This window comes from Pyxicephalus adspersus, chromosome 2 (genome assembly GCF_032062135.1).
Source record: "Pyxicephalus adspersus chromosome 2, UCB_Pads_2.0, whole genome shotgun sequence".
Lineage (NCBI taxonomy): Eukaryota > Metazoa > Chordata > Amphibia > Anura > Pyxicephalidae > Pyxicephalus > Pyxicephalus adspersus.
Window position 1 is genome coordinate 118,637,643 of NC_092859.1, and position 26,206 is coordinate 118,663,848.

At 39.6% G+C, this 26,206-nt stretch overlaps 1 protein-coding gene across 1 annotated transcript in view; it reads left to right on the forward strand.

Annotated features, from left to right (window-relative positions):
• The first annotated feature begins 19,636 nt into the window (after positions 1-19,636).
• LOXL1 (lysyl oxidase like 1) overlaps positions 19,637-26,206 on the forward strand; it is a 19,647-nt gene continuing 13,077 nt past the window's right edge. The window contains exons 1-2 of the mRNA XM_072402137.1: positions 19,637-20,756; positions 21,057-21,165. Coding sequence (XP_072258238.1) covers positions 19,787-20,756; positions 21,057-21,165 — 1,079 coding nt within the window. The 5' untranslated portion in view covers positions 19,637-19,786. The remainder of the gene's footprint in view (positions 20,757-21,056; positions 21,166-26,206) is intronic.

The window sequence follows — 26,206 nt, forward strand, 5'->3', positions numbered from 1 at the left end:
GACATGAGAGGAAATATCTCCAAAGTGAACAAAATTTGTCTCTCTTTCTCTGTTTTTATTTACAGCAGGACATATAAGTTGGCTAATCTTCTCTGGGTCACAGACAGCAGAAAAAAACATAAAATATGGTCCAATATTTCCATATTCTATCCAAAATGTTTTAAAAATTTGCACTTTATTTATTATATAATTATATATAATTTATATATCACTAGTTGTTTGCAGTATTCTATTATTGTAGTAATAAACATTAAGCTTTTTAAAAGCAAGCATAGACTGACACATTAAAGGTTTAAGTATACTCTGAAAATTATGTGTAAAAGGCTTATTCCAGTGCTGTCAGCTCTCTTGCTATCCATCTGCTACTTTGCAAATGTTAACAGATCAGTCTGATGGTGTTTCGGGTCAGAAAAAGCATCATTCATAACCTCAAGACATAGGTGACACATACTGTAAGTTAGTTTGCAGCCTTTGGTCTTTAAAACTAATATATACAATATGGGAAGGCTCAATGGTACAACATAACACATGCTAACAGAAAAGGGAGGTCTAAAGGGACAATTTACAAGTATGGGGTACCAGTTAACCTCCTCCAGTGCAGCAGCCAATCACTGGGCTTAAAGCGGACCTAAACCGGGAAAACAAAAAAACACCAGGAGGTAGTATTATTTGACAAAAGAGACAATGACTCTGTAATAACTAACTCCCTGGGTCCTAGTTGCTCCTAGTTGTCACGCACGGAGAGACAGGAGCACTAGAGGGCACTACAACTTGCACAGAAGTGGTGTGAGCCCTAAGAAGAATTAACCAACAGTTGTAGAGGAAATGCTCAGCAGAGCTAGGGGGCTCAGCACTAGTGGAGACACATTGCATGAATGGAGAGTGCTGTGTCTGAGCTAGCTAAATAGCCAAGGGTGATTAAGGGTATTTCCTGATTTGCCGGTGGGAGGGGCAATACTGAATAAATCTGGAAGCACGCCGGGCTCAGAACTGCAGCCATGCACAGGAGAGAAGCGCCTGCCCCTTAACGAGGAAGAGGTAAGTGTGACACTGGTGGCTTTTTGTTTGAGCTCTAAACTGCATGGAGCATGCACCAGGTAGCTTGGTTTTGTGTGTGGCAAACCAGCCACCAGGGATAATGTAACTCCTGCACACATGCAGGGGCTACATCATCCAATCAGCGAGGAGGATCGCTGTCTCCATAGGAGCTGAGGGTGAAGAAGGCAGATCCCATGCCTGTAGCGATGACAGGTCTTGGTATGGGTTAGGGTTGTATGTTGTGCATGCTTGCTGATTATGTCAGAAGCTCACCAACCAACAATTTTAGTTCTGTAATATGACCAACAAAGTGACATTGCTGTCCCCCTGGTTAGCAACTTTGCCAAGTTCAATACTGGCTGCAAAAACAATTAAATTTGTTGACCACAAAAATACTTTTCTCCCTAAATAGGTAAGTGAAGACTTGTTTTAAAGCATCTTTTTCTGTGAGCAGTATTGGGTAATATTTAAATACTCATAGCCAGCCTGTTTAAGTCTTGCTGGCAAGAGTTTTATATCACTACCTGACCTGGAGGCACTCTTTACAAAGTGATAGGAATTCCCTTTATAGGCAATTGTCACTGAAATAGATGTCTCCATTGAAAGATTTACCCCCAGCTCTTTTTCTAGTGATTCTGGCTCAATGCCAAAAGTCACCAGGGCAACAAAGGAGGTTAAAACTCCTAGTGGGGTCACAGGATTGAAAAAAACTGATTTAACTCAATATTACCCCTCCACCACCCTTACACCAGTAACATTTCATCCCCTTTTTTATTTACTATTATCTTACATTTCAACATTTATATACTCCCCTCTGCCCTATAACCAATGGGGTCTCACTCGATTAGACTGAAGGCACTGGTTATATGCTCTGAGGTGCCCAGCAAGCTTCAAGCAGCAAAAAACATACATACTGATGGTTTTTAATATCTTTTAAGAATTTATTTCACTTTTCCTCTTAAAACTGCATAGAAATGTGGTGAACACACACTTTATTTTCATTCTCACCTCCGCAGCTACATAAATACACTTAGTACATCTAATATACATACTTCATGCTTTAATTAGTGATTACTGCATGTTTAATTATAAGTGCAACTTGCATGGCAAGGCTATCATATTTCATAGTCCCCCAGCCTGAATAATAAAAAACATCCTAAAAAAAGAAATAAAGCACAACAAGTATAAGTTTAAAATATGCACCATAAACATAGGCTTGGGTATATAGGATCCAAGATATAAGATCCAAGATATCTGACCTTAATCTGTTAAGAGAAAATCAAAAAGACATTACAGGCCAGGGCTTACACAATGAGTTTTGTCTAGTTCTAAAAGAAATACTTATAATTAACGACATGATTGTTTAAGAATTTTCCTTGTTTACTTGTGTAGCTTCAAGTCATGAAACTTGCCTTCCACAGAGATGCAAAAAAGGGTATTGAAGCTTTTTGAGAATGGCCTGTAAAAGGAAGTACATTTAGAGAAGTATTGAGCAGATTACATCATCCAAACCATAACTGTATAAGACTTCTCTAGACTAGCTCTCTTTTAACTTTGTTAAAGCAGCACGTATTCTAAGACATTCTGTAAAATGTTATTTCTGACCTGGTTCTTACAAAATACTGTTTGTCAGGTTGGTGTTTTCATTTTCTGCCTTGAATACTTTACTGAATCCCTGACCCATATTGAGAATCCAGCATAACTGTTGAGCTAATTGTCACACAACTCATCATATAATTATCTGCATGTTTCAGGTGTATGACTAAGACTGTTGGCAACAAAAGATCAGCTTTACATCCAGGCAATTAGCTTTCCTAAAATGAGTTGAGCAATGGCAGCTTTTAAAATCTCTCAGTGGTAGGTCCAAGAAAGTTGGCCTGGTATTTAATCTGGTTTGTGGCCCAGAGTAATGGCAAATTACATTTTAAATTAAGCAATTCAGCATGAGGAATGCTGATTTTTTTGGACTTCAGATTTTTGATATTTTTTTTTTAATTGAGCAGTGTTCTGTATTCTCAGAATTTAGCTAGAATGTATGGTATCAGCATTTTAATATTTCAGAGCCCCTCTTATAGCATACCTTTAGTCAAATACAGCAAGCACACCTAAAACTGTGTAAAAACGCCACTTTAAAGTGTATGTTACTGTTTGTCCTGTGAAAGATGTCCTTGACCAGGTTGAGTTGGACATATCTACAGATTCAGACTGGTTTTTTCTTCCATCACCCTGCTAAGAGAAATGAATCATTCTTGATACACAGTGATAACAGTGTACATTGCTATGCTCTTATTAATCATGCTGTCACTTAACCATTTGAGAAACACAAAGCACTAAACCACACTGCATGGAAATATAGAAGAGCATTAATGCACATTCTTTACATTTTAGTCCTGGTGAGGCACTTATCAATAACATTTGGTGTATTACAATACATTATGTTCTTACATTAAAGGTAAACATTCTGACTTTCTCAGTATTTGTAGGAAAAAGTGCAAAGAAAAATGGGAAAAGTAAAATCTACATGGCTATATCTGCTGCCGGTATTCATAGTGTCAAATATAAATCACCAATATAATGTTGCAGAAAAAACCTTTTTATCTATTGAGAAAGTCAATAGAACAGCTCAGGAAATGATATAATACAAATTATTATACATCCTTGAAAAAACACAATAATATAATATAAAATGTGAAAAGGAAATGCTATCAATATATCATTATTACATCATAACTGTCCCTTATTTTTTAGAAGTCCCTCTTTCTCTCCTGCCCCTTGTCACTTTTTTTAGATGAATTTACATGCATATATATATATATATATATATATATATATATAAATATGTACACAAAAAAAGTATTATGCATTAAACCTTATATATAGCCTCTAAATTAGTAAATTTACTATTTCGAAAAGCTAATATAAAGAAAAATAGTTGTTAAAAGGAACTAGTGGGGTAAACCAATCATTTTATACATATTCATGGGGCATAGGCAAGAGATATCTGATTTGCCTACATACTTCAACTTTATCGTATACCACTTCTCCAAAGGTTGGGAGATATCATATTAAATAGTTTTATTATTGCACATCAGGGTTCAAAAGAGACAATATTTTGAGTATATTGAAAATAAAGACATTAAGTTCCCCTAAACAGAAACAAAGTTTAGAGAAACATTGACACATGGAAAGGACTAGAATAATTAGGTTTCATTAGGATGGTTTCAGAGCAGTTTCTGAGCCACTGGCCTGAAACAATAATGTATGAAATGAGAGTACAATTAGAACTATGTATTTGCTTTTTTCTTCAGAGTCAGTGATCCTGGAAGTTTTAAAACTTCTATATCAATATGTCAGCCAGGAAATTAGCAATTTTTCATATTTTTTTGGCACAGGTTTTCTTTAAAATCAGAAAATTATTTTATTGCTATTAATTTTTTGTTAACACATGTATGCGTGTACACTAAGCAATTTCGATGTTATCCAAGCTAATAAAGAACCTGTAAAATTTGTACGACAATTCTGACTTTTATGTGGAATAAAACACCATTCCCATGCTGGGTTATATTTGATGCCACTCCAAGAGGGCTCACAGTTACGTGAATGTTAGCTGCAGGTATGCCCACTCTTAGTCACTGTGGAAGCTGCACATCCACTTAGTCCTTTTTTTTTCTTTAACAAACTTTAATCATCTGTCTGCAAATATACCAGTAAAGAGGTACAAGCCTTTTATCATTCTAATGCGTTTCATTCTGTCCAGGGGCTTAATGTTAAAAATGTAATGGTTAGGAGCAGAGCTGCAAATATGGCTAATCAAATCTCTATTCTCTCCTGTGCCATGCTGGAACAATCAATGCTGGAGGGAGGGAGGGACTTTATCAATGACAACCCATTTCTACAAATACCACTGTTTGCTATTGACTTCAGACTCTTGACATACCATTTCAGACAAATTTGGGACATGTGCCTCAAATCTTTGCCTCTGGAAATGCCACTGAGAAGCAGTAAAATAGAGCTTTAAAACAAGCCATCCCAGACAGGGCTGCTATCAGGGGTAACGCTGTACTGGGCCCAAAAGAAAATGGGCCTGGCAGCTACCCAGCAAGTTGCTACTAGTTCTGAGTTCTTTCAAGGCAGGTTTTTTACTTTTTGCCCAGAGGCTGTCATGTACATGTAACGTCTCCCTGCGGCAGCCTCATAGCAAATGAATGGTAAGGGAGCGTAGCACATGCCTAGCCCCCAACATGGAATTATTCCAGCTGGGAGCTGGCAATTGCTTTGTTCCCTTAAAAAAAGGTCCCTTTTGGTGTCTTCTTGTTCAATTGTTATTGCAGGGAACTTACCATTTTTGGCAGGACCTGGACAGTAGAGTCCTCGTGCAGTCCAACAGTCAAAGCTTGTGTGTGTGTAGGAAGCAAACCAAGAGAGAGCAGTGTCACTGATACCAATGGAGTCCATGATTAGAAGGGGGTGATTAACAGTGTCAAAAGCAGAGAAAAGATCAAGGAGAAGGAGGAGGGAAAAGGTTCCTTGAGACTTAGCTCCAATGAAGTCTGTGATGGGGCCACTTTAGTAAGAGCTGTTTTGGTGCAATGGGCAGCTCAAAAGCCAGATTGGAGAGTTGGTGTTGGTGGGTAATCGGTGAGTCTTTTATAGACAAGGCACTCAATAAGTTTTGAAACAATTGGGAGAAGAAAGATAGGATGATAGCTAGAATGTGGGGAGGGGTCTAGTGAGGGTTTCTTCAGGATAGGGAGAAAAATGGCATGTTTAAAAGTGGAGGGGTAGATACCAGTAGAAAGGGAGAGGTTGAATAGTTTGGTTAGGGCGGGGGCCAGGGTGGAGGAATGGGCACAGAGTAGATCAGAGGGAATATGATCAGGAGGGCAGGTAGTAGATGGATTTGATGAGATAAGAGAGTAACAAGGCTGAGGGAGGCCAGTGATGACTTTCAGGAGGTAGGGGTAGATATGGTTGGAGTAGCACGATAAGCAGAGACATCATGTCTGATTTTGAAAATTTAACTACAAAGGTAGCTTGAGCAGAGAAGGTAGTTGTGGGGGGAACAGGTGTGGGGTTTAGGAGGAAATCAATTGTTGAGAAGAGATTGTGTGAGTTAGAAGCTTGAGAGGATATGACAGCGGTTAAATAATTCTGCTTGGCAACAGTGAGTGCAGTATTAAGGTGTTTTAGTGTGGCTTTGTAGTCCATGAAGTTAGCGTTGAGGCCAGATTTCCTCCACTTGCGCCCGACCACAAGCACCCTTTTGTAGATGTTTGGTGTGATTGTTGTTACTAGGTCGGGAGTTAGCAGGAGGGGGGAAGCTGAAAGTGACACAGGGAACTTTTTCCAGGGCCAAGGAAAGAGTATGGTTGAACTGGGTGACAGCTTTATCTGGAGATGTAATTTTAGAAAGAGTGGGGGCAGGGGACGTAAGGCATTTTGAAAAAAGGTTGTGGTCAAGATTTTCTTTGCCAGGTCTGGGATGTGGCAAAGGGGGGCAAGAATTAGATGGGTTGAATGTGAGAGGTTGTGGTCAGAAAAGGGAAATGGTGAGTTGTCAAGGTGGAGGAGGTTACAGAGTTTGAAAAATACCAGGTCTAATGTGTGTCCGGCAATGTGTGTGGGGCCGTTTATGTTTTGTGTAAGTCCAAAGAAGGAGGTAATGGAGAGCAGTTTGGCTAAAGAAAGATAGTTGGAGTCATCCACTGTAACATTAAAGTCACTGAGGATGAGGGTGGGCAGGCCATGGGAGAAAATATGTGGGAGCCAAGAGGCAAAGTCGTCTAAAAATTGGGAAACTGGGCTTGGGGGACGGTAGACAACAACAACGTCAATGTTCAGTGACTGGATTGGCTGAGCCCTACTTTAATTCTCAGTGACAGGTATTGCAATGTCAGTCAATATCATCAGAACCACCACTAGCTAAAACTTTTTGACATGGGGGGTGAGAAAGTGTAGTCGTATGGGGCCCAGAAATTTCTGATGCTGGCCCGGATCTCAGACCTGTCTACCTGCTTATAATGTTCAGTAATTCCTTTAAAGTCATAAACTTGGTATCTAGTCTTCTATACATTTGCTGCTGCTTACATTAGGCTGACAGCCCATCAAAATTTTATTGTAATAGAAAAAAAGGTTTTCAGTGAACTTAGAAAATAAATTTCTTCCCAGTGCTTTTAGATTATGAATAGGGGCTTGTTTTAAACTTGTTTTTACTGCTTGTTTGGAATGTGTATGTATGGAGTATATTTTGATATGTGCACAGGTTCAAGGTAATGCATACTTTCCATGTTTTTCCTTCCAATATTTTTTTTTTACCTTGCAATGTACATTTGAACCTAGAAAATTTGTAAAACATTGTCCAAGTATTATTAAACGCAGGACATTAATGAAAATCAATTAAATCAGTAATTGTAAAAGTGTTTACAATTAGTATGCACAATTGGATAAGATTTTAGTGATTGGGTTTGTCATATACAGGGTGTCCCAAAAGTCACTACACATTTTTCTATTTCGATCCAGGTATCATTAGGAGAGACTTGAGGCCATCAGCATATTAGAACTTAGGTTTTGAAGTTTTTGTAAGCGTATCATTCCCCTGACGTTGGAGCAGGATCGAAAATTTACCGTTTGGCAAGAAGTTTTTCAATCTCCGACTGCAGTTGAGCAAAAGTTTGAGAAGTTTTATGGTTGTCACAATGCTTCAATGGCAAGTTTCTCGAAACATGATCTGTTTTAGACAAACCATGCAGTGGAAGGCCTGCTACCACCACCACTGATGAAATCACTAAACTCCTGGAGCAGGTGTTCGTGCAAAGCCAGGGAAAGTCCATCCGGAGGGCTGCGCTGGAACTTAGCTTCAACAAAAGGTCGAGTAATAAAACTCTACCCTTACCAACTTCAGGTTGTTCAAAAACTTCAAGCCGAAGATTATGATGCTTGTGTGGAAATCTTTGAATCACTCCTACATCATTACCAAAACAACCCTCAGCTCCTGGAAAACTTATGGTTTAGCAACAAAAATATCTTTCATCTCTCGAGGGGTCCCCTCAAATGGGCTCCGTGCTCCCCTGACCCTACACCTTGTGACTTATTTTTGTGGGGATATATCAAAAGCAAGGTGTACGCCACTAAACCTCATAACCGGTCACAGAATCGGCAGGGCCTGCAGCGAGGTTGGGGAAGAGATGCTGCAAAACATTGGAAAGGCTTTTGTCGGAAGGTGGCTGAAAGCTGTCGAAAATGTAGGTGGTATACAACTAGTCTTCAAGATGTTTGAACGTGATGGCAAGCCCAGCAAAAAAAACTGCAATGACACCTTTGTTGATGCTAAAAATATGAATAATCTTAGTTTCTTGTGTTATTTTTAGGAATTCAATAATCCCCCTAGCAGTTATCCTGAGTGTAACACTCGGGGTAGCTTTACCCTAAAAAAAAAAACACCTTGTTTCGTCGCTGTCCCCTGGCTTCCTGCTGGTCCCTGCAGGTCCTGGGGACACGTCCTGCTCCTTCGATCTCCAGCCGCGAAGTGCAGAGACGATCTACGGGGTTTCGCAGTGACGTCGGTACATGCGGCGGTGCGGCGGGAAATTCAATTAATTTTGTATTGGATTCTATACAAAATAGCTGTATTGAATCAAATACAAAGAAATCTTCATATAATATATATAATTATGTTATATATATATTACACATGCTACTGTACAGTTATTTTACATGTTTAACTATTCTTTTATGTATTTATTTAACAGATTTTTGTGGGTTTTTTTTAAGTTTATTATTAAATTTATTAACTATTGGACTAATTTCGGTGAGGTATGCCTAAGAATTATAGGTCTACAATGTAAAATAAATTTCCATGTAAAAAATTGTACCGCTTTTTGCATGGAAATCTAGACAGAATTAGAGCGTTAGGGGGGTTAAAAGCGTTAGGGGGGTTAAAAGTGTATAGTGACTATTGGGATACCCTGTACTTTTTGGTCCAGTTTTGTTTAAAATGGTAAAAGGATAGAACCACTGTTTGCTTTGCTACCTTATGGTAGTATGAAGATTCTCCTCACCTCCAGGGAGGCCCATGAGCCTGCAAGAGGGGAGCTAGGCGGGGGCCAACATGACTGTGGGGCGAAGGCCAAGAGGTTAGGAGATGGTGTGTGTGTGGGGGGGGGGGGGGGATTCCCACCCGCCCATCCGTGTAGGTTGGTACTTTGACGGGATGTAGTGTTTGGTGGGGTGAGGTCCTTGAGGAAAACAATGTGTTTGTTAAAGGTATGGTACATGGTGATGGGTGTGGAGAGCCATTGGTGGTATGGGGTCTACAAGTTGGTGTAATAATGTTGATGAAAAAGGTTAATGGCGGGAGTTATAATTAATTGATATAGTTCTCGAGGCTGTAGAGCAGTTGTGTGTATCATTGATGGTTTATGTGGGGTTAAGTATGGTCGAGGACCTGCCACCTGGCTAGAGGGTTTGCTTGGATTGTTATGTTATTGGTATTAAGCTATGGTTATTATTGATGTTGTTATTTACATATATATTTTAATGTTAAGTTATGATAAGATATTGTAAGTTAAAAAAAAGTCAGAAGGCCATTTTCACCATACCTGAGTATTGGTCTTCATTGGGGGAAAGGTATGGGTGGGGTTTGGGTAAAGGTTTATGTATAGGTGGCCATGCCACAGTTATGTTCTAATTAGACAAATTTTGCTAGACATGGTAAATTTGCAGCAGAGAAATCTACTGCAATAAAAAGCCAAGGTTCTGGCATTCCCCTAACTAATTAAAAAGGATGTTTTATGTTTGTCTGTGTTGCTGTTAGAAAGTTTGAAGGTCTCTTAATCATAGAGGCTTAGCATCACATGTGCCTATTACCATAGCATTCAGTTTTCTGCTCAGCTATGAACAGCACCCTGCAATCACCCTTCCAAAAGGCACGGACTCCCTGCATTGCAAAGGAAAGCCCAGAGACCCAGAGTCTAAAAAAAAGGTATGAAATGAAATTGCAAAGGTTTAATTTGAAAATGTTATTGGCAAATTATTTAGGAAAGAAAGAATGACCTAGAGAAGTTAAATTATTAGCAGAATAAACCTCAGCTTTAATGCTGGTGTTGATATAAGTTATATGGGATATGTAGCACCACTATTCAGAATCAAGGACATTTATCACCAGCACACCTTCCTTGTTTGCAAGCAAACCATCCATTAAACCAATAATACTGACACCCCAGGATACCAATGTTTCAAAGTCACGCAGATGTGTTTCGAGGTCCTTAGAGTCACATTTATATTGTTTACAGAAAGGACTCCAGGTGTAAAACAGAATGCAGGAATAAATAAGGGAAGTAAAGGTTAGGTACCAACAAGGGAGGCAAGTTACCAAGTATATTTGCATGCACATCCGTTACAGCTATTTGTATTTTGCCAGAGCGTTAAACCAGATCCCAAACATATGTTAAGAACCTTAAAGTATTCCCTGCTTGAAAATATAGTTCAGTAGTAGTAGTTCAGTAGTCTATTGCCTTAAGTGCTGAGATTACTGTGATTATTTTTGACATTTGCCATTGTGCCTTGTTTTAACAATTCTTGTCTACAACGTATGAGTCAACAATGCAGCTACACTTTTTCTAAGAAATTATACTTACCTGTATGTTGGCTTTACACAGGCCTCACGAACTTTGCTGAATAAATTAAATCCAACCTTTGGTGCAGTAAATGAGTAAATGCTAGGAAGAGAGAAGCATCTCTCAGCAACTCTTTCCTCATATACAGAACTCTATGTATTGCACTATGGATGACAAGCAGCCTCATTCAAGGTAGTGCAAAGAGAAATCTTGATGTGTAAATTGCAGTAATCCATAGCAACCTTTCACATTCAAGTTTACTGCAGTCTGATCATTAAGATGAAATTTAGGGTTTGTTGCTATTATCTATGGTCTATTAACTGTGTGACTGCTTGTTGCATCTCTTTTTGGAGTTTCCGTGAAGTATACATTGAACATTTTTTAATTGAAAACAAGTCTATCTCATGGGCGCCAGGTGGCTAACAATCTTGGCTTGCAGCACCAAGGTTCCAGCTTTGAATCACAACCAGAATGCTGGTGAAATGTGTATGTTCCCCTTTTGTTTTTGTGGGTTTCCTCACACATGGCAAAACATACTGGTAGGTCAATTGACTTCACCCCTAAAAACATTGGCTTTAGATGACGTTAGAGACATTAGATTCTTAACTCCTCATAGGAACTGTTAGTGACATGACTATGGACCTTGTAAAAGTGTTATCTCATATGTCAATGCTATGTAAATACATGACAATAAATAACCTTTTCCTTCATAGGAATGAAGTGTATTCCCGAAATGCCTGTAGATGGTGCTCAAGTCTTGCTTTTATTGTCATCTTCTATTGGAAACAAAGAAGGATAACTGACTTATGTCAGGTTTCTTTGGCAATGAACTATGAGCTTTCTGCAATCCATCATTCTGCTGTAAACTTAAAAAGAAATCTGCAGAAATAACTTTTGCTTTGAGTTATATTTTATTAAAGGCCATCGGTTCTGATTCCTCAAAGGATTTTTTTCCTAACACAAAGTTAATGGCTAATTAGAAAGATTTTCTTGACCGTGAAGAAAGTGTAATACATTTTCTTGGCTTATGTTCGCTCAAAGAAAGATTGACACAAATACATTTTTGTCTCTGTGAGTTACTTAAAATGTTATTCTATCAATTTAGATAAACCTAATATTTTGCTAAATATACCTGCTGAAAGCAGCTGCAGCTGGGGCAACATTGAGCTGGCACTCAAAGGGTTTGCTTGGTCACATTCCTTATATTACTTCATTCCAGCTGTTTCCAGCCCCCAGGGCAAAGCTTAGGAAAGCATGAAAGGAGGAGCAGGCTGTATGAGGAGGTCCTACTGCCAGCCTGTACACCACTGCTGGTTCCGTTAACTCCTCACCGGTCACATACATGTGCAACAGCCTGAAAGGGAAATATAAAGTGATGATTTACTAAAGTAGTAATTTGAATGCTGACTGAGTGAACTTGTGTTTTCTTCAAACATCCAATCATGTAAAGGGGAGTGCACAACTTTTTTTTAATTTTGCACACAATTGGGTGTTTGAAATAAACACAGGTTCATTGGGCCAAGGTAAGCATTACTGTCCTATTAAATCAGCCCCCATGGGTCCATTTACCTAATAAGGGTCATTTTACTTCAATAAAGCAATATTATTTGGAGAGCTCAGAACAAATCCCCAGTACATCTAATGAAATTACCATTTCTTAATCCTATGACTCAAAAAACAAAGTTGATAACATATTGGAACCCAAATAGAGATTTATTACTAAAATATCAGCAAAGCTATAAAAAAGACAAATGCTATTAGACAAATAGTAATAATAAAACAAACTGTCAACTATTTGTTTCTGTTCAAGTAAGAACTTGCTTATTCTTATTTGTAAAGCGGTGAAGTAAAAATCTAACATGTTGGTAATAACACCATAATTTAAAACAGAGAATTTTTTTCTTTCCGTATTGCAAATAAATGCTCGCCTGAAAAGGCACCCCAGGGGGCTCGAAGGAGAACAATGATGTGGCATGCTACGCACACTGTAAAGAATGTTGGGTGTAGCAACACTGCATTGACAATGGGAAGGTCTTTAAGGGGCATAGCTAACGAGAACAAGAGCCCGCACAGTACAATCCTTGTACCCACAAAATATAAATGAACTACTGTACCACAACAACAATGTTTCACAAATACATTAAAACATGCACATTTAAACCTGTTTACACTTATTTTAAAAACTGAATTATTTGATTTGATATGTTTCTTCACTGCTCAGCTATACATTTATTGCTAGCATCTGCACTATTTAGCCCCTGCTCACCTTTGCATTCATTCTGCACCAATGCCCACCTCTTCACTTGCCTTTCACTACTGCTAATCTCTGCATAACACCGTCACCATTGATCACATCTGCACCTTCCCGCAGGACCTTCCAGTAACCTCCCGTGATCCTCTTTCCTCTACCAATCCCTTGCAACCCTCCTCTTCACCACTAATTTTGCCACCTCTAAAACCCCTTTCACCACTGATCACCTCTGCGTCCTCACCTCCCCTATAACCCCATTTGTTACCTACCCTGCAACCATCACTCTAACTCTGATAACTTTTGTCTTCCCTGAAGTATACTTAGGCTACGTACACATGTGCAATAATTGTTGTTGAAAATGAACGATTAACGACTGATCGTTTGATAATTGTTAACAAAAAAAGTGCACAACGACAGGCCAACAATGCCTGATGAATGTCACTGGAAACGAACGACTGTCCTGGCGCATCCCTTTGTACGCGGATCATTCACTATCTATTGTGTGTACAGTCGTTCAGTGATCTAGTGTGTGTACATTATTGGTGGAATATTATTATTATTATTGGTGCACTAGGAAATTTACCAACAAATGATTCATTTAGAGTAAAAAGAAAACAACTGAATAGTTGGCTAATAGGTTAAAAAGCTACAAACAAATATATTAGGATCATTATTTAATTATATAAATAAGTAAACAGGGATTTACTTTTCACAGGATTGAAGAATAGATTTATTAGATAGAATAAATATTCACACAATTTTGTGTGTCAATTTTAAATCATTTAGTAAATCAACACAAATGTCTCAAACCTGAGTAAAGATGATGTCCTAATCCTAGGACACCGACATAATTTTATCGAAAAACATAATGTCCCCCTCTCTTCTCTTCCAATCTACAGTGGCTTAAATGTTTGTGTTGGCTACTAACAGCAGCTATCCCCAATTTCAGGCACGGGCTGATTTCCATAATACTGTGCTGCCTGTATACTGTGGCACCAATGTTAGTAGCAATTTTGCTAACAGTGACCCATTTATTGTGCGCAGATTCTCAATTCATTCATAAATTAGCACAAATGTTTTAAGACTGGGAGGTGATGATGATATCCTAAATCTAAGACACCTGAAAGTCTGATGGACTTCTAGCACCATGTAGCCCATTCCTCCCCGGAAGAAATGTCTATACTCTGCCTCGTTCATTGAATGGGTTTAATGGATTTTAGGACAGTGTTTTTTAATTATATCCCTGTGTGTAATGAACTAAATGAACAATTTAGACATACTTAGTCCTATCAATAGGACGACCATGAAAGGCCCACCTTACCAGTCTACAACAATGCTAAGTTTGCCCATTGCCACATAAGCAGTCTAGCAACGTCAATTGAATGATCCGCAAAGATCTAATCCTTTGCAACCACAAAAAATTATTATTGCAAAACAAAAATTGTACAATGGTCTTCTTTGTTCCTTATTTCTTAAAATCTTATCCAAATATTATACAGTGGCAATCAGTGATTTGATCATTTGTGCCATGCCCTCCCCCACCCTTTAATTTGGACGAATTCTGTCCAAGGCAATAAATCCAGGATCTTTAACCTTTTTAAACTAAAGGTTGGATCATTGTCCTTTGGACCTTAGGAGGGCTGGACTGGGGGCAGTAAATCTTTGGGAGTAAACAATACCCCAGACTTGGTAGTTAGTGGAAGGGAAAAGTGCCCCAGGGGGTAGTAAGCAGTAAAAGTCTGCATCTGTGGTTAGTGAGAGGAATGTGGAATGCCCCATGGAAACCAGTATATACAATATTCTGCCCTTTTGATAGTTGTAATAATGCCCTGGGAAGTGCACTGCATGCAAAGTTTTAATCCTGTGTAAATGTCTGTGCTGTTTCATTTTATAGCATTGTGTGTATTGCAGCGAGGGTCAAAGCCAGCATGTAAGGACAGTAAATCTATATTTACCAAATGGCTAATGAACATGAGTATTATGAATAGTAACATATATAACAAAGGTTTACTAGGTACATGGTCGGCGTGCTTCTATTGGCTGGTATGATATTGAATCTAAATACTATTAGCCACTACAATTTCATAGAGCTGATACTTTGAACTGGTGTTTTCCCAAAAGACCCTGTGATATATATAGGAAGATGATTCAACCTGCCACGGTCTATTGCAAAGGAAAATATCACTGCTGCCTGGACTAACTCATTATTAGAAGGTCATTAGATGACAAGAGGAGTTTAGTATCTTATCAATAAATTCAACTTATATTAACCGTTCTGTGTCCTTGTAAAATAATGTGACTGGAATAAATGATAATGAAACAGATAAAGGAAAAAAGTGTCTATTGCACTACATGTAATAGGAATCTAAATCAATTTATAGGTTAATGAGCTGGGCACCTTCCACTTGTTTATTGTTTATATGGCCATTGGAAGTTACTTCTCCTAATGTTTTATGTTTCACCAATCACTAATTTACTACTTACATTGTTTTCCAAAAAGAAAATTAGGCCTGTGTGTGGACCAGTCTTTCTCCAGTATCCACTGTTCACTAGGATCAGGAGTTAGAATTTTATATATTTCTTAAATATCACCTTAATTACAGCCCAAGTACTTAGATATAATGGCCACCAAAACATAATTTTAGTAGATGTTGTTCTACAAATCAAATGTAAAAAAATGCGTGATAGTGGCTTTGCTGTAAAGCTCACAAGGATTATTTTACTGACAGGACATCACACTGTACATTTTTTTTTCTTTAAATACATAACCCTACGTTCTGCAGCCTATGATTATCAGATTCATAAGTGTCACATGAAAGCCAACTATTTTCTTCCACAAAGGATACGTTTAATTCAATTTAATCCATATACTTATTGTGTATGAGAGTAAATTGTGATTATCTAATTGTGAGGTTCAAAACTACCATATGGTTTTCGTTTGATGAGATTTAAAAATCAGTCAACCATTTTGATGTTTTGGTAACAGAAACAAACTGGAGGGTTGAATCATACCCTGGTGTTTATTTGTTCAGGAAACTTTAGCTGGCACGTTGGCTATTGGAGTTGCTTTCTCCATCAGTGCTGTAACCATGAAGTCTCCCTCCACTTGTTTTATCATAGGTCCCTATTCTTTTGTAACAACCTTTGCAAAAACAAAGAGGAAAGGGGAGAATGCACAGAACAGGGGGGTTGTATCTGGAAAATAAATATATTAGGCATATTGAGCTCATAACTCTTGTTGCTAACAGGAGTTAAAGTGGAACTAAAGTCCACATTATGGTGGTGAGCTTTAGCCATAATGTGTAAGCATGCAATAGGGACATAGCCCATTACATTGGTGGGCAGTGGGTCAATACATTCCTATGTTGGGTCCAGTGAAGGAGTGCCTCTTTAAATTAGGAAATGATAAGTGTCAAATTCCATTGGTAGTCATTTTAAATAACCCTTACATTGAATGAGCCAATGGAACACTGAAATCACTAGAAAGTGTCTCCGTGCCAACTAACACTTGCTTAAAGTGCAGGCAAATGCTTCCAGTAGCAGTTTTTTACCCAGATGTACAAATATGCCCCTGGCAAGCTGTGTATACCACCTACTACCCTCCAGCTGTTTAAAAGGGTGCATCTGCTCAATACACATTTTCTCATTGGTTGTGCTTTGCACTGAAGAGCGCTGGCCTAAACGCTACATGCAACGTTCAGGCCTCATTATTTTATTCACTTTAATGCGTTTTTTTATCCTTTTTACTTCCTGGTAAATTTGAAGCCAACTAGTTTAACTGGAAACAATTCATAAAGACCTAGAGAGATTAATAATATTGATATTATTATTATTAATATTAATAAAAATAAACAGGATTTATATAGCTCCAACATATTACGCAGCACTGTACAATAAATAGGGGTTGCACATGACAGATACAGACAGTGACACAGGATGAGGAGAGGACCCTGCCCTGAAGAGCTTACAATCTAAGGGGTGGGAGAAGTAACACACAAAAGGAGGGGAGATATGTGGTAAGTAGTGATGGTTTCAAAAGACAGAAGAAGACGAGTAGGCAAGTTCGAAAAAATGGGTTTTGAGTGCTCTTTTAAATGAGCAGAAAGTAGGAGCAAGACGAAAAGGATCATTCATAGATCATTATATTCATCGAATAGGCAGCATAGATCATTCCAGAGAGTTGGGGCAGCCCTAGAAAAGTCTTGGAGTTGTGAGTGTGATGAAGTTATGAGTGAGGAAGTCATTAGCAGGTCATTGGAGGAGCGAAGAGAGCGGCTAGGGTAGTATTTTTCTATGTGAATGCAAAAAAAAGATTACTGATCACTTAAATGTACCCTCCTGGTATGCAACTTATCTTGAATACTTAAAATGGTTAGATACTTACTAGCTTATGAGTATAGTTTTATACATCATGTTTCGCCCTATGTCAAGTAAAATAATTTTCCTATTTAGCATCTGATGTCATCACAATGCTCTAACATGCTGTCTCTGACCTAGTTTACAGTTCCTATATTACCTTGTATGTCTGTTTTTCTATACAAATGAATAAATAAAGTATGTTATAAACAAAAATTAAGCATAGGTACAAATGCCTCTACATTGATGGTCACAGTGAGACCAATGCCCTTCCTTACAATGGTGGTCAGAATGCCACCTTTAATAATTGGTGTCATGCAGCTGGCTCCACCAATAGGCATTGGCTCTGGAACTAGGCAGGCACCATCAAAGAGGTCAATCAACCATTAATCATGGACCCCCTATCAACTCCATGGAACCCTGGATGAGATTAGCTACTTTAGTGGCTTTCCCTGACATCTACAGGGAGAATGCTGACAACAAACCTGGAAAAAGTGGGAACCCCAATGCCCCACTGAACATAGCCTAATATTCGGCCATATTTTATGGGGCCATTCATGTTTAAATGCAGTGTGCTTTAGGCCATGTGTTTGTGTTTGGCGAAACGCTACATTCAAAATGAATGGTCTGCAATGCATCTCAAAGGATGAACATATGTAGAAAGTTGAATATTTGTAACACCCAGCACTCCTGTATATTGGAGGTATACTGGGGCACCATTCATAACAAATGACACGGCCGCAATGCACCAAAGCATGTAACTGTTGCAATAATACTTGTGTTTCACATGTGAATGTTGTGTGAATGCAGAAACAAATGCATTTTGTTCAACAAAATCTGTTTGTGTAGACAGCCTGAATCAGATATATTCCCAGCACACTGTGTGTACACACCCGGGCAGTTCTATAAGTGTAGGGTACACGTTATAATTTAATATTAGTGCTCGGACAATGCAAACTTGGCGGTTGTACGCTACAGACCACAGTTTGGGAAGCGACGCCACAACCCATTGTCCCCGGCCATTAATCAGCCTGCTTTATGTAAACACAGCATCTGTCTGCACTTAAATTGCTTTATATAACATGGAAAACATCAGCATTACATTTCAGCAAATTGTCTTTGTTTTTTTTCTCTTGTAAAGGGAATTTTGTGTTCAGTGACATGAGGAGAGCTCTGAGGGCTCCTCTGCAGGGGGGTGAATTACTGGCAGCATATTCACCCTGTCCTGGGGGGAATGGGGCTGGAATAGAGGAATTCTGCAGCCAGCTGAGAGGGCAGCCCACTGGGTGACACAGGACAGACCTGAGAGAAACGTGCACGCCCGCAGAATAGAGCCAGGAGAGGAAGAAAAAAGGAGGGCGGAGAGAGGGGAAAGTGGGGGAGAGAGAGAGGGGGATAAACAGGAAGTCAGGGCAGAAATGGAGTGATGGGGAGAGTGTGGAAAAGATAAGAGTGAAGGGAAGACGGCACTGCAGGGGCACAGAAAGTTACAGGCAGGGATGAACACGGGACGGACTGAACAAAGGATGTGACATTTCCTCTGCACCTCATTATCTCTGCAGATTACCTCAGCCTGCTCCTCGGGACTAACCTGCAATCTCCCGGCTGACATCTGCACTGAGGATTTACAGGACTCCTCATACAGCCCCCACAGGAACCTCATCTGGGACCCACCATGTGTATTCTGCACTGCCAGCAAAGCTGAGGAGTTCCCACAAGCTAGTAACCTGTTCAGCATTGTCCCTGTAACCTGGCATTGTCCCTGTAACCTGGCATTGTCCTTTTACCCTGGCATTGTCAGTGTAACCTGGCATTGCCCTTGTAACTAGGCATTGTCCTTTTACCCTGGTATTCTCCCTGTAACCTGGCACTGCCCATTTAACCAGGCATTGTCCTTTTACCCTGGCATTGCCCCTGTAACCTGGCATTGTCCTTTTACCCTGGCATTGTCCCTGTAACCTGGCATTGCCCCTGTAACTAGGCATTGTCCATGTAACCTGGCATTGTCCATGTAACCTGGAATTGCCCCTGTAACCTGGCATTGTCCTTTTACCCTGGCACTGTCCCTGTAACCTGGCATTGTCCTTTTACCCTGGCATTGTCCCTGTAACCTGGCATTGTCCTTTTACCCTGACACTGTCCCTGTAACCTGGCATTGTCTCTTTACCCTGACATTGTCCTTTTACCCTGGCATTGTCCTAGTAACCTGGCATTGTCCTGTAACCTAGCATTGCCCCTGTAACTAGGCATTGTCCCTTTACCCTGGCATTGTCCCTGTACCCTGGCACTGCCCATCTAACCAGGCATTGTCCTTTTACCCTGGCATTGTCTCTGTAACCTAGCATTGTCCTTTTAACCTGGCACTACCCCTGTAACCAGGCATTGTCAATTTACACTGACATTGACCCTGTAACCTGGTATTGTCCTTTTACCCTGGTATTGCCCCTGTAGCCTGGTATTGTCAATATAACCTGCCAATCACCACTGCCATATTATACATTTTACGGGTGAGTTAGGAGGCATAAACATGGCTCTCGTAGCTCAGCTGTGTATTTGGCTGTCCGGAATTTCTTTGTCTTTTGGTCAGGATGGAGCCGGCTGGGGTCAGATGATCCAGTGGGAAGAGAGCGGAAGACGTTACCGGCTCCTCAATTCTGGCTCAGAATACCAACCAGCGGGGGAAAACGGAGGAAGAACCCGAGTTTTGCTGGATGGGAGTCGAAGTGGCGGGGATCTCCGCCGTCAGGCTCCCACTTTGCCTCGAACTGGATCACAGACAGTGAGGGGCAACACCCGTCACCCATTTGGTTTTGGACAGGTGCCAGATAATTGGCAAGGCAGGGGTGAATCATCAAGCTCATCATCAAGTCGCTTTGTAGCTTCCGCAGGGGCTGGAGGTGGAGGAGGCAGTAGAATAAGACAAACCTTCTCCCAGAACTCAGTAGGACCTCCATTTGTACCAAGACCACAGCCTCCTTTTGTAGCACAACCAGATTTTTACCCCCAAGGCTATGAAGAATCCTATAGTTATTCCAGAGGTGGTGGAGGTGGAGGTGGCTTTGCAGCACAGCCACCCTGGGGAGGGGGAGGGGGCTATGAAGATTTCTATGAAGAACCAAATCCACCGTATGCTCAACCCCCTTATTTTGGGGTCCCTCCTAACATTCCTCCGCAGCAACCTGCGGCTGCCAACCCTGTAGTGCCACAAGATGGACTTGACCGGCGATTTTCCCACAGCCTCTTTCGTGGTGGTGATATTCCAGTAGTAAGTGATCCAGTGCGACCAGGAGTAGGAACTGGGACTAGTGAAGGAGGGGTTCCACCATATGGTGGAACAAGTCAGGGTGAAGGAGGGTACTTTGGACCACCGCGTCCGGATGCTTTTCAACCTCAGAGCCGGGTAGCTAGTGCCCCAAACAGTGGAAGTGAAGGACAAGGAGGACAACAAGCAAGAACCAGTGCTGGGAATGTTTTTCGTAATGGTCAGAGTGGGAGAGGTAAGTTTTAAAAGTTATTTAAACCAATCTATATATAGCAAATAAAGAGGCAATAAATGTTTCTAAATTGTAACCAAAAACATCACTGTTACATTTATTTGGACCTGATGTAGAAGCTCTAGGTGCTCAGGGATCATAAAAATGTTTAATACAACCATGTTGTAGGCACTTGTTAAGGTAAAATACATATTTATAATATCAGGAATTGGATTTAGGGTTCCTACTTATCTGAAATTTTAACACACATACCACTTATAGTATGTTACCAGGTGTTTTACTAAAACATATTTTCTCTTCCAGGGCTTCCTGATTTAGTGCCTGATCCAAGTTATGTTCAAGCTGCAACTTATGTCCAGCGTGCTCATTTGTATTCCCTACGTTGTGCTGCAGAGGAACGATGTCTTTCTAGGTATGTACTTCTTAAACATAGCTGATAAAACATCAGCTTATACCATATTTACTGTACATTCTGTAATACCCCAACATACCCCTCACTACTTCTGACCTCTTCATATACTAACACAGAGGGACGTTCTTTTCTTGTAATCAGTGGCATCCTAAAGTAAATGTGGCCCTCTACTATAATCACTAAGTGCCATGTCATCTAAATTGCAAACTTGCTCTACCAGAATTAACCTGGTAAAATTTAGGAGATGCAAGAATCAGAAGCAACTGAGAAAGTATTTCTCAAACTAGAGACCTAATAAGGTAAAAACATTTGTGTGTTTTGGACCTCATTGGCACCCATTGGCATGGGTTGCATACTTCTAGGTATAGAAGAATGCAGTAGAATAGGAAAGAAGAAAACGAGCAAAAAACATAAAAAATATACTAAAAGCTAACAGCATATTAGGAGAGAAAAATAACAAAAACAGCTTTTGCTGTAATATCAAATTTCAATCCAGAGATTTCCCCTGCAGTCATTTTTCAGCCCTAGATGTCTGATGGTCATAATTTAATCCACCCAGAGCCCAGGTTGTCCTGGACCTGCACCCAGCCTGTGATTGTTCAGCACATTTATAAGCTCACCTCTGCCACCCTGCTACCTCCTCCTATTAGCACTCCTATTGTCCACACATAGACTGAATGCCTTCATGTGGTATTCACTTATCTTAAACCTCAGCCTTATCTTAAACCTCACCCTAAACCTAAATAATCGTAATGCAAGTGAAGGGGAAGGAGTGCAGCGAGGTGCCGCTCCGTTCTCCCGTTTTTTGCAGAGCAGAACGGTACTCATGTATCATGTATCACGCAGTCGTTTGTCGTTGGAAAGGATCGCAAAAGATCTTTTCCAACGACAATTATTGCAGGTGTGTACTTAGCCTTCCTGTCCAGAGATGATGAGAGGCTGATTTCAGATCAATTCAGGTATTTACACTGCTTGAAATTGTTTAGTGAAGGGAACATGCTGACTTTTACTCTTCATTTGATTCTTTTTAAAAAGTATTTTTTGAGGTTGGGTAAACAGATTCATTTTTTTGCCAAGTTTAAACAATATTGCTAATATTACTTCACAATATTGTTATTTTTCAACATTGGTGTAAGGAAAATTTAGAACTTTAAAGCTTGTACCAATGGGCCTCCTTTAGACTTGCACTTGAAAACTGCGTTGTTAGCACCTGGGAACGCCTATATGTGCCTGAGAGCAGTTTTTAGAGTCAACCACAGTGTTTGATAAATGCTTTTGCATGAGGTTGTGTTGCAGTTCTTTTTCTATGGGACAAACTACACGGACAGAAGCGTAATGTCGCTTCCAGGAACTGTGCTGCAACCCCACCACAACTCAAATGCAACCATGTGTTCTTAGTCTGATGGTCATCATTTATTCCACTTTCCCTGAGCTCAGGTTGTCCTGTACCCGCACCCAGCCTGTGATTTTTAGCACAGTTATAAGCTTACCTAATTTATAAACTCACCTTCTATTAGCATTCTTATTGTCAGCACATTAGCTGATTGGCTCCATGTATTTCTGACTTATCTTACACCTCAACCATCCTTTCCAGGGATGGTGAGAGGCTGATTCCAGGTCATTTCTGGTACTTACACTGCTTGAAAATCTTGGGTGAGGGGAACATGTTGGTGAAGTTTGACCTTTACTCTTCATTTGATATTTGAAAACAACCACAGAGACTGAAGTGTAATGTTGCTTTCAAGAACTGTACTGCAACCCCACCAAAATTCAAACAAAACCTCTGGCAAAAAGTGGTTTCTAACTGTTCCATACAGTTAAATAGAAATGGCTGAGGCATGGTTGAGTAAACAATAAAAAGCTGTGGTATACCATAAGTCTGAAAGGGTACTAAAGTAAATGAGTGTTATAACCTTAGGACAGAACTAGCTGTTGGGAAAATCACCAGGTAAAAAAAGTTACATAGTAGGTCAGGTTGAAAAAAGACATTAGTTTAAAAGTCCATAAAGTTCAACCACTAGGGAAATAGACATATCCCAGATATAAAATCCTATGGACATAGTTGGTACAGAGGAAGGCAAAAATAACCCTAGTTCACTTTGCTCCAACAGGGAAAAAAAATCCCTTCCTGATTCCATGAGGCAATCTGATGTTCTCTGGAAAAACGGTCATTGTTATTTTTACTTTAAAGCTTTAATACCCAGTTGTATTCTGTGCTTTAGAAAAACATCCAGCTTTTTCATAAAGCAATCTATAGAACTTGCTGAAACTACTTCCTGAAGCCGATTCCACATTTTCACAGACCTTACACAGACCTTACACTCTTTGCGTCCTCCAGACGCAAAGAGTGCCCTCTTGTTCTTTGTAATGATCTCAAAGTGAATAATTGTGAAAAGAGTTCTCTATATAGACTGTTTATATATTTATACAGGGTGATCATATACCCCCTTAAACGTCTCTTCTCAAGGGAGAATAGATTCAGTTCAGCTAATCTCTCCTCATATCTGAGCTCCCCCATTTATTTTAATCATTTAGTTGCCTTTCTCTGCACTCTCTCCAATTCCACAATGTGCTTTTTGTGAACTGGTGCTCAAAACTTGACTGCATATTCCAGATGTGGTCTGACCAATGCTTTGTACAGGGGCAGGATAATGTCTCCAAGTCTAATACTCTTTTAATACAAGAAAGTACTTTGCTAGCTTTAGATATTGCAGCTTGGCATTGCATGCTGTTATTAAGTCTATGATCTACCAGAACCATCAGATCCCTTTCCATTTCTGACTCCCTCAAATGTATTCCCCCTAGACAGTATGAAGCATGCATGTTGTTAGCTCCCAAGTCCATAACTTTACATTTATCTAACTTAAATGTCATTTGCTACTTGGCTGCCCAATCAAACAGTACATCCAGGTCTGCTTGTAGATTATAGACATCCTGTATGGGCCTAATTCCATTACATAGTTTGGAGTCATCTGCAAACACAGAAATGGTACTTTTAATCCCAAACTCTATATAATTTATAAAGATGTTAAACAGTAAAGGTCCCAACACTGAACCCTGAGGTACACCACTAATAACATTAGACCATCTAGAGTGTGAATCATTAAACACTACTCTCTGGATGCGGTCCTTATCCAGTTCTCTATTCATTTACAGATGGACTTTTCTAAACCTCTTGACCCTAACTTGCATATTAACCGTCTGTGGGGTACTGTGTCAAATGCTTTAGCAAAGTCCAAGTACACTATATCAACTGCTTCTCCACTGTCTACCTGTTTACTTACTTCCTCATAAAAAGATAACTAAAGGGAAAAAAGCCTGAACATATGCAGCAATGACATCTGAGAACTGGTAAGCTGTAATAAATTACATTTGTTGGAAGTTTAGATACAATTTTGGGATAAACTTTGTTAGCCCAATGGGATTTCTACTGGCAGCAACAGTTACATTCCTTTTTATTGGTCATTCCTTTTCCTTCAAGTTGCAGTGGGATTTTTAGACTTTGTGACAGATAAAAACAATTACAGGAAGATCAGGATTTTACAATTTGCTTTTATATTGTTGTCACCCTGATAGCTGTGCCTACTGCAGCCAGACTCATCTTACTCCGGGTTGTTACTAGCAAGTTAGGTATGATCCTATCAGCACATTTCCATCATCATTTTATGATCACACTTCCCTGGTATTCAGGAAAAACTTCAGGGTTCATTTATAAAGACAACTTCTCAAAAACTGGAATCACAGGGCTGTTTGTGTATTATTTGTTCTTTTGACTTTAATAATGACATAATTTTTTTCCAAATGCTATTTTTAATAGTTCTTCGGGGTTTTTGGAGAAGCGGTTACATTGTTCAGTAAAAGGCTAAACCCTCCCAAAACTTGTATTTCACTAATAGATAGACAATGATAGGTTAATTAATTTTTAGATTCCTATATTGCTGGATGTCTGTGTTAATTTTAGTGCTTCTTTCCTTTGATATGAACCATTAGTCCAGGAGTGTTGGTTAAAAGCTCCTGTACCAGCAAGCACTACACCAAGTTTGGTTTGAAACAAAGCCAAAGAAGTGTTGACAGGAGTACCTGATACCTACAAAAATATGGCAAGTGATTTATTGCCCCGTCAAGAGAAATGTCAGTTTAGGTCAGACTGAATCTTAAAGCTAAAATGTACTGGTACATTTGTCCTTTAATGAGTGCAGCCCTCTCCGTGTGCATCCCACCCAGTCCAGTATTTACTTTCATTGCCGTTTAGGTGATCCTCACTGTGTGGCCATGACCGGAACAGCCTTTTTTTCTTACAGCATCCTCACTGGGTCATTCTTAACATTTGCGGTGCTGCATTATTCATTCCTAAGGGAAAGCTCATACTTATCAGGACTTCTGGAAGCCACTCTCAACATGGCTTTTCTATAGAATAAAATGAAGTTGCAGTCTGCATGCCCAAATTAAAAACAAACCCATGGGAACAGGGACAAGGAGGGTATTAGATGTATTCATTTAAGGACAACTTGCACCAAAGGTACATTCTTTTTTAAGCAAGCTCTTCCAATGAATATCTCTTTTGGTATGTCACATAAATTATATATCTGCTCAATAAGTGCAAGCACCATGGAGCACCGTATAGGTAAACATCCTGCTCTAACATAAGCAGCAAAAACGTCTACCCTCTATACTAATTTTTTAATGGTTGGTAGTATCATGTCAGGTTTTTTTTTGGCCTTTGGAGAGGAATTATACTTGTCCAGTGTTCTCCCCAGAAATTTTTTTCAGCCGGGTGGTGGGGAGCTGTAGCCGTTTCAATGTTCTACCTTCTCCCAATTATTTGTTACAACTTTGTAATGCCTGCCCTATTAGTATATCCAATTTTTCTATTCTATGTATTTTGCCACAACTGTCCTATGCCATGTATTGTGACCCAACTTTCTAGTGTTCTAAGTTTTAAGAGTGTATTTCTTTGTAGTAGTGTAATAGTTTAATGAATGTGGTGTAACAAGTGAGGCTTAGCTCATATTAGCAGCAAAAAACATTTACCCCTTCTGAG